Source organism: Oncorhynchus keta, chromosome 5, assembly GCF_023373465.1.
Source record: "Oncorhynchus keta strain PuntledgeMale-10-30-2019 chromosome 5, Oket_V2, whole genome shotgun sequence".
Classification (NCBI taxonomy): domain Eukaryota; kingdom Metazoa; phylum Chordata; class Actinopteri; order Salmoniformes; family Salmonidae; genus Oncorhynchus; species Oncorhynchus keta.
This window is the reverse complement of record NC_068425.1, coordinates 4,726,777-4,736,172: the sequence shown is the minus strand read 5'-3', so window position 1 is coordinate 4,736,172 and position 9,396 is coordinate 4,726,777. Positions and strand designations below refer to the sequence as shown.

Below are 9,396 nucleotides of genomic sequence, written 5' to 3'. Positions count from 1 at the left end.
TTTCACCTCCAAAACCTATTTCAAATGAGGAAAACGATATCCAGGCTCTATCACATCCAGCCGTGATTTGGAGTCCCATAGGGCGGCGCACAATTGGCCCATTGGCCCAGCGTCGTCCGGGTTTGGCCGTCATTGTAAATAAGAATTTGTTCTTAAACTGACTTGCCTAGTTAAATAAAAGGTTACATTTGAATAAAATACAAATGACAGAGAGCAACATAGAGACCTGGCAAATGTTGAAAAATAGGACAGCTTTATTTTTTTCTGAAAAGCAAAGACTAATATCCTATGAGGAAAACTTTGAAAGGCTGAAGTCCAGCAAATCCACTGCAGAGGCTGTAGGCCTATGGTTGGTACTAGTACGGCTGAGGTCTGTTTGTCCATCTATTCTCTTGTAAACTGGACTCACTGTAAACATGCATGCTAAACTCTGTATGTACACCCATGTGTTTCTTAAGGTTACAGTTTTTAGTAAATCCCTTCCCACATTTCACACAAACATAAGGTTTTTCTCCGGTGTGGGTACGTTGGTGCATATCGAGAGTGCATTTTTGAATGAAGCTCTTGCCACAGTCGAGGCAGCGATATGGCTTTTCTCCGGTGTGTGTGCGTTGGTGGGTATAAAGATGCCCTTTCTGTGCGTATCTCTTTCCACACAGCGTGCATCGGTACGGTTTCTCTCCAGTGTGACTTCGCTGGTGTATTTCCAGCTGACTAGAACACCTGAAGTTCTTGCCACATTGCATACAGCCAAATCTTTTAGCTCCTGATGTTCTCAGGCTGTGGATCTTCATGTTTGACTTTGCCACACTGAAACTCTGAGAGGGCACATTTGTTATAACACCAGAGCTGTTTCCAGTTATGGAGCTTCTCTGTGCAGCAAGTGTGATCTGCTGCACATCCTGGCTCTGTGAACATGCAGGTGGCGTCCAATGCGTGTCCAGGTCCTCCGATTGCACTCCGGATAAGGGCTGAGTACTGTGGTTCACTTGGCTCTCAGTAAGTATAGGGTGGTTGTCTGAGCTGTCTGGACAATGCTGAAGCACATCGAGACACCCAACATCTGTATCAAGTGATGTTGCTGCTCCTGTTTGTGACACAGGACGGAATGTATAAGTATATCTTTTAGAACACAATTAAACAGTTCAACCTTTATATTCAGTTCCACAAGACAAGCCGATGCTTCTGCATTTTGCCTATTGCATTATTGCACTATATTACCCAACCTTCTAGGTTACCCAACTGTTCAGCAATGCCAATACAAGTCACTGTCAGTGTACTATTTGGCACCCAGGCCCTCATGTGGCCCTAGGATAGGATAAAGTAATCCTTCTCACTCCCCCCCCCCCTTAAAAGATTTAGATGCACTATTGTAAAGTGGCTGTTCCACTGGATGTCATAAGGTGAATGCACCAATTTGTAAGTCGCTCTGGATAAGAGCGTCTGCTAAATGACTTAAATGTAAATGTAATGTAATGTGATTTTTAACCCATCAACACTCACCATTTTCATTTATGAGCTCGGTCTTTGGCCCACTACCCCATATGTCCACCTCTGAAGGTTCCTCCTTGATCACAATCAACTCAGGCTGGTCTCTCACCACTGTGGTAGGCTTTAGGGTAAATAACAGCTTAGCAAATACATGGTAACTAGAAGGACATTACAGTAAGGCTACTTGACAGAAGGAATGACAGTTAACGTACCACTGTTTCCAAAACAAGAGCACCATCTTCAACCTGATGGATGACGTGCATCTCTTGGGGAGGACAAATATTTTCCCAGGAACTCTCACTAAGCATACAAGAAAACAAATAGATTAAATTCTGCCAGATGAAAAGGGTTAGGTTCAATCAATAAATCAAGTATTTAATAAAATCCTTTTTATATCAGCATTTATCAAGAACTGCTTTACAGGTACCCAGCCTAAACCCAAAGAGCAAGCAGAAGCCACAGGATTCAAGCACCACAGGGTTTCATGCAGAATCATTCTAATAGCTATTATTTGTGACCAGTATAATCCAGACCTGGGTCAAAAACTATAGCGAATTAGAAATGTGCACTTTTGGGACTCAAACACAGCACACGTCTTTGACCCAGATCTATTCACACACACAAGTACATTACCTGCCCATAGAATATTCAAAAATTGTCAACTTAACAAACCTTTTTTTGATTGCAGCTATTTTGGGCTCAGACTGAGGTCTTTCACAATAATCGTTCATTGAACCATCTTTCACTCTTGTTGGCGTTTTCGTGCGTGTATCTGCCGTTTCGTCCTCCCTGTGCCCCCCGCCGACCCAAAACAAATTCTCCATCAGCTGCAATTTCTCTGTAAGTGTTGCTATTTCATTCCGACCACGCGTTATTTCTAATTTTAAAACCTTTGATTCGATGTCGACTAGTTTGCTTATTTCTGAAACTGCTGTTTTTGATAACGCGTCCATGACAGAAACGAGCTGTGCTTGAAAACAAAAGGCTGTCGACATTTTGGCAAACGTATTTATATAAAACTCAAATCTGCCGATAACTGTATGTATTACTTTCAACGAGCTGTCAAATATTTAGTTTGTTGTATATAACAATGTGTGCCTCGAGTTCTTTGTACAAACATGTACACAACAAAGACGCATGGTTCCATCTACAGGATCGGAGGGGAAATCACAAAGGATCACAGCAAAGACAAGTGGCAACTTTGCATCCAAAAAGCATTTGGGAGAATAATTTAGGACATTTTCATTTAATAACTACCATAACTATATCGCGTAAAGGGGGTTCAATTATTATACGTAGTACATAGTCTGTTACTATACTGTTAATTATCAGTTAGTTGAATTACATCTAATATGGTATACAATCCAGATCATCAAAGACGATGAGAGTGTATTAAAGACAGTTTTTAGGCTTAAATCCAAAAACAGTGCACATAACACACACAGCATTTATGCCAATCACAATCACTACAATTACCAGAATTCAACATAACAGGGCGGTCCTGGATATTTGATTGGCTAGTGGATGAATAGTTTCAGGAAGTGATGCGAGTGGCAAAATTGCGTTCGCCGACAAAAAAAGAGAAGGTAATTCTACAAGATTAACTTTGAGTAAAATGTTGCTTTTTCACACGCTTTATTAGAGCTAATAGTTTGAAGTTGATAGCTGTCTGGAACTGGTGAGCTTCACCAACTCTCCAGATTGAGACTCAAGCTATCAATGGCACTGCAGAGCTCTCTTACATGCACCATAGTGGACACTTAACGTGCACCAGTGAGATTATGCTGATAAATACGACTGTTATACCAGTTTTCTGGTTACACAGCCTGAAACTAAGCACGGCAAAAACTTGGAAAGTTTCTTTACAAGGCAGAAAGTTCAATTGAACGAAGTTACATTTGAACTTAGTCTGATGTACATGTAATGTAAAGCGTAGTCACATTCGGACTACAGTGAGATGTGAATTTCCCCGAAGACTACTCACCACCACCATCATCATCATTATTATTATAGACCAGTCCACTCTTGCGTTTTTTTGTTATATTTATTGGTAGCTGGCACGCTTCTCTTGAATTGGGGAAATTCTGCAATATCATGGTGAATTGTAAAACAATGTGGTGTATTGACAGTGACACTTCCTCCTTGCTGGTATACGAAGTGCATCACTGGTTATACAATAAATGTATGTTAACTCAACCTTCTTTTTTCCCCCTCTTCTATTCCAGTCAGGATGTCAGGCAGAAGAGTAGTGGTGTTCCCCTCAGCAGCAGAGCTTGGTCCAGCTCTGGCTCACCTGGTAGCATCTCGGGCTGACAAGGCCCTGTTGGACCATGGCCGGTTCTCCCTGGGCCTCTCAGGGGGCAGCCTGGTGTCCATGCTCAGCAAGGAGCTGCCTGCCCTGCCAGACCTGGACTGCAGCCACTGGCTAGCAGGGTTCTGTGATGAGAGGCTGGTTCCCTTCAACGATGGAGAGAGTACCTATGGACTGTACAAGGTAACATAATCTCACAGTTTACTGGTCCTCGCCTCTGCAGCTGCATATATTAAAATCAGTTTACTGTAAACCTGCTATGCAAAAAAGATGACAATTAATATACAATGAATGTACAAAATATTAGGAACACCTGTTATTTCCATGACAGACTGACCAGGTGAAGGATATGATCCCTGATTGATGTCAGTTGTTAAATCCACTTCGATCAGTTTAGATGAAGGGTAGGAAACAGCTTAAAAAGGGACTATTGAGACATGGATTGTGTGCAGTATGTGTGCCATCCAGAGGGTTAATGGACAAGACAAAATATTTGAGTGCCTTTGAACAGAGTATGGTACCAGGTGCACCGGTTTAAATTTGTGTCAAGAACTGCAACACGGCATTGTTTTTCACGCTCAACAGTTTCCTGTGTGTATCAAAAATGGTCCACCACCCAAAGGACATCCAGCCAACTTGACACAACTATGGGAAGTATTGTAGTCAACATGGGCCAGCATCCCTGTGGAACGCTTTCGAAACCTTGTAGAGTCCATTCCCCGACAAATGTAGGCTGTTCAGAGGGGAAAAAGTGGGTGCATCTCAATGTTAGGAAGGTGTTCCTAATGTTTTGTACAGTCAGTGTATGTGCATATTCTTATCCTACAGCCCGATGTCTGTATTTTTCTGCAAGCACACGTATTTAATTCGGGGGAAGGGCATTTACCTTTATCTAGTTTTTATTAAAACCTTCACTTATAGACTTATATTCATCCTAACTCTTTATATTCAATCATGTTTTGTTTTTGTCAACAGAATCAGTTGTTCTCCAAAATCAACATCCCAGACAGTGGGGTCCTGGCGATTGACCCCTCTTTATCTGTACAGGAGTGTGCTGAGGATTATGCCCGCAAACTGAAGGAGGTACACACCCACACACACGCACGCATATACACACACAGTGAATGTATCACTTGTATGGTTACGAAACAAAGAAAAGTTATGACATGAAACCCTGAGATATTATAGTCTATTTTTGTATGGAAGGTAGACTCAGCGATATTTCCAACAACAACTAAGAGCGTTGAAGCGCAAGACTTGACTTCTCTGCTGTTTTGGTGCCCTGTCTACCACGCTGTGAACAGCGTGAAGGGAACCCGTGCAGATACTGTGTGTGAGCGAAGTGTTGCGTCTCGCTCACCTCAATATCTCCGGTGCTGCTCATGGCAACGTCATTTCGACTGAGTCTACCTTGAATTATTTTGTCTCACATGTACATATAGGCCTTCCCGAAGGAGGATATCCCTGTGTTTGATCTGTTGCTGCTGGGCATGGGGCCTGATGGACACACCTGTTCCCTCTTCCCAGACCATCCCCTGCTGGAGGTGAGCACAGTCTACGCCCCAGTTACAGGTCATCTCTATTGCACGCACTGTAGCCTCGTTCCATGTTGACTCCCAGGTTGTCTTTTTTTTAAAAATTTTTTTTTGTGCAGTCGCGTTGCACAGATGATCAAATCTAACAACTCCTGGAGAAGTGTTTAGCATGTTCTATGATAAAGCTCAGCTCTTCTCAGACGACCTGGAACCCCGCCTGTATCACTCACTAGGTTGTAATTCTGGTATGGAAGGAGCTAAAACGGGACAACTATTTACGTCAATGTTACTGATACTTGTTTTTTTAACCATGTGGTCTTGTGATGATCAGATCATGACGTTCCATCTGTTCTCCATGAGGGTTATAAAAAAAAAAACAGTTAAAAGGCGTTGCTTGGTCTGGGCGTAATTAAAGCTGTTAGATACTTTTCTCATCAGATAGTCTTTCATAATGGAATAACTGTCATCTGTTATGGGAGACCAGAAAACCCTCACAGCATATATGTTGTAAGCCTCTCTCCCAGTTTCATGTTATTTGAACTGGAAATTAGCCATAAGCCCTCTCCAGTTAGTTGAATACAAATATGTATGTTTAACACATGTAAGGGGCGGCGTTCATGTTGACAGAAACAAAATGTATTGTCGTGCAAAGCCATGAGTACATGATCACACATTACTGTCAGACTGACATATGGGGCTTTTAACACTTATTAGAAAGTCTCAAACCCATTCACCAGCCCATTTTATAAATCCCCCTGGGAACCCACCCTTCAGTCTATCATAATTATAATGTATTTTAATGACACTTATAGATACGGTTGAAGTCGAACGTTTATATACACCTTAGCCAAATACATTTAAACTCAGTTTTTCACAATTCCGGACATGTAATCCTAGTAAAAATATCCTTAGGTTAGTTAGGATCACCACTTTATTTTAACGTGAAATGTCAGAATAATAGTAGAGTGATTTAATTTGAGTTTTTATTTCTTTCATCACATTCCCAGTGGGTCAGAAGTTTACATACACTCAATTCATATTTGGTAGCATTGCCTTTAAATTGTTTAACTTGGGTCAAACATTTTGGGTAGCCTTCCACAAGCTTCCCACAATAAGTTGGGTGAATTGTGGCCCATTCCTCCTGACAGAGCTGGTGTAACTGAGTCAGTTTTGTTGGCCTCCTTGCTCGCATGTGCTTTTTCAATTCTGCCCACAAATGTTATATAGGAATGAGGTCAGGGCTTTGTGATGGCCACTCCAATACCTTGACTTTGTTGTCCTTAAGCCATTTTGCCACAACTGTGGAAGTATACTTGGGGTCATCGTCCATTTGGAAGACCAATTTGCGACCAAGTTTTAACTTCCTGACTGATGTCTTGTGATGTTGCTTCAATATATCCACATAATTTTCCTACCTCATGATGCCATCTATTTTGTGAAGTGCACCAGTCCCTCCTGCAGCAAAGCACCCCCACAACATGATGCTGCCACCCCCGTGCTTCACGGTTGGGATGGGGTTCTTCGGCTTGCAAGCATCCCCCTTTTTCTTCCAAACATAACGATGGTCATTAATGGCCAAACAGTTCTATTTTTGTTTCATCAGACCAGAGGACATTTCTCCAAAAAGTACAATCTTTGTCCCCATGTGCAGTTACAAGCCGTAGTCTGGCTTTTTTATGGCAGTTTTGGAGCAGTGGCTTCTTCCTTGCTGAGCGGCCTTTCAGGTTATCTCGATATAGGACTCGTTTTACTGTGCGTATAGATACTTTTGTACCTGTTTCCTCCAGCATCTTCACAAGGTCATTTGCTGTTGTTCTGTGATTGATTTGCACTTTTTGCACCAAAGTACGTTCATCTCTAGGAGACAGAACGCATCTCCTTCCAGAGCGGTATGATGGCTGCGTGATCCCATGGTGTTTATACTTGCATACTATTGTTTGTTCAGATGAACGTGGTACCTTCAGGCGTTTTAAAATTGCTCCCAAGGATGAACCAGACTTGTGAAGGTCTACAATTTTGTTTCTGAGGTCTTGGCTATTTCTTTAGATTTTCCCATGATGTCAAGCAAAGAGGCACTGAGTTTGTAGGTTGGCCTTGAAATACATCCACAGGTACACCTCCAATTGAATCAAATGATGTCAATTAACCTATCAGAAGCTTCTAAAGCCATGACAACATTTTCTGGAATTTTCCAAGCTTTTTAAAGGCGCAGTCAACTTAGTTCATGTATACTTCTGACCCACTGGAATTGTGATACAGTGAATTGTGAATTGTAAGTGAAATAATCTGTCTGTAAACAATTGTTAGAAAAATTACTTGTCATGCACAAAGTAGATGTCCTAACCGACTTTCCAAAACTATAGTTTGTTAACAAGAAATTTGTGGATTGGTTGAAAAACAAGTTTTAATGACTCCAATCTAAGTGTATGTAAACTTCCGACTTCAACTGTAATATGCAGTAGGTTTAAATACAGATTCAAAGGTATGGTGCTATACATGAATGTACTGACAGTTTTTTGTGGTGTCTCAGTGTAAGGTTTTAAAAAATGATCTTTAGATACTTCCTTTCAGTTAATTTAGGTCTGGTTCTGTCCAGTACTGTGTTTTTTTTAAATGTGTTCTGTTACACACACGGTTACACCTGTCATGCATGTGTTGTTTTAGTCACTCCACTGGCTATGTATGGACCGTTCTTGTGTTTTGGGTTTACCCCTCTTTTAGGAAACCCAGAAAATTGTGGCCCCAATCAGTGACTCGCCCAAGCCCCCACCACAACGTGTGACCATGACATTTCCCATGGTGAACTTAGCCCGCTGTGTGGTCTTTGTGTCAACAGGGGGCAGCAAAGCACCAGTGCTAAAGGTACTGTATCCTATCCTCCAAACTGGAATCCTCTCTGATGAAATAAAAATAATATCTCACTTTGATCCTAACCTATTAAGAATCAAGTAATGTCACTATGAAGACTTGATTCGGTTTATTTGTATTTATTGTTTACCTGTCATTTACTATTATTTAAAAAAAATAAATCACAAAAATAATTGTCATTGTACAACAGTAATGGATTGAGAGCATTTCTGTGGTTGTTGATAACACTACGACAAGTGAGCGTTTCCTTTCCACTTGTGAGTTTCTGTTTTGGTCTCCCACAGCAAGTGCTGGAGGGTGGGGAAGGCCCGGCACTACCTGCAGCCAGAGTGGTCCCCAGCCACGGTGAGCTGTTCTGGCTCATAGATGAACCAGCCGCTGCCTCCTTGACACTCCAGGTGGAGAGACCAGGCTCTGCAGCAAAACTCTAAAGATCAAAGAGAAGGACAAAAAGGAATTGAAGAACTCAACATCCACAGAGAAAAAATGTACATGATATCACTGAACATTCCTGTTTCTATTTGACGGTGTTGTGTTTTAGACGTGAGATTAAAACCTACATATCATGAAAATGGGATGTAAGTGAATGAATAGGAACAACATTGGGTTGTTAACGCATCAGTTGTAGAACTGTGCTGAGTGTATGTATCATGATGGGGGGAAACCATTTGAAGTAGTTGCTGGATGATTCATTCCAGATCAAACCGTGTAATGTCATAATAATACAGATAGGTTTACTATTAAAGTTTCAGGGTTCTGATTTCATGAGAACTTTAGTGTGTACAAACTCGTGGAACTGTTTGGGATTCCAACTAGCTCAGCCAGAAAGTCTCCATATGGGACCAGTGTTTACTTTGTTACTAATCTGTTGACCTCTACTTTAAAGTTTGACTTTGCATTTGACTATCAAAGTGGGCGATAACATTTTGGGCATGCATTTCTGTCTAACCCCCAAAAAATGTAGGATTTTGATGATAAATTGAAATGGCACATGACCTTCTTTAGCTAAAGGGTACAATGATGAAAATAAAGATTTGTACAGAATTATCTATATTAACATTAAGAACTGATGAATAAAGGTACAACAAATCATTTGCTCAATTCGTAGTAGTTTCCACATGCAAAAAAAATATTATTCAATGTCATAATAAACTTGCAGTTACATTGTAACAACCACTGTGTAATTTAGGC

At 41.1% G+C, this 9,396-nt stretch overlaps 2 protein-coding genes across 4 annotated transcripts; one reads left to right on the top strand and one right to left on the bottom strand.

The window, feature by feature from the left end:
- Positions 1-231: 231 nt before the first annotated feature.
- LOC118384354 (zinc finger protein 572-like) lies at positions 232-2,874 on the bottom strand. Its single transcript, XM_035770809.2, has 4 exons — positions 2,164-2,874; positions 1,704-1,791; positions 1,504-1,612; positions 232-1,087 (listed from the first exon to the last, which is right to left on the bottom strand). Exons 1-4 carry the CDS (start codon positions 2,484-2,486, stop codon positions 357-359), a joined length of 1,251 nt encoding a protein of 416 aa, XP_035626702.1. The 5' UTR covers positions 2,487-2,874; the 3' UTR covers positions 232-356.
- LOC118384357 (6-phosphogluconolactonase) lies at positions 2,197-9,295 on the top strand. Of its 3 annotated transcripts, none has more exons than XM_035770818.2 (6): positions 2,197-2,331; positions 3,717-3,985; positions 4,778-4,885; positions 5,245-5,346; positions 8,059-8,199; positions 8,490-9,295. In XM_035770818.2, the coding sequence occupies exons 2-6, from the start codon at positions 3,722-3,724 to the stop codon at positions 8,634-8,636; spliced, it is 762 nt and encodes a 253-aa protein (XP_035626711.1). In that variant the 5' UTR covers positions 2,197-2,331; positions 3,717-3,721; the 3' UTR covers positions 8,637-9,295. The 3 variants fall into 3 exon arrangements, with proteins under 3 accessions (XP_035626711.1, XP_035626710.1, XP_035626712.1); XM_035770817.2 differs by lacking the exon at positions 2,197-2,331 and adding an exon at positions 2,922-3,077; XM_035770819.2 differs by lacking the exon at positions 2,197-2,331 and adding an exon at positions 3,462-3,588.
- The last annotated feature ends 101 nt before the right edge of the window (positions 9,296-9,396 follow it).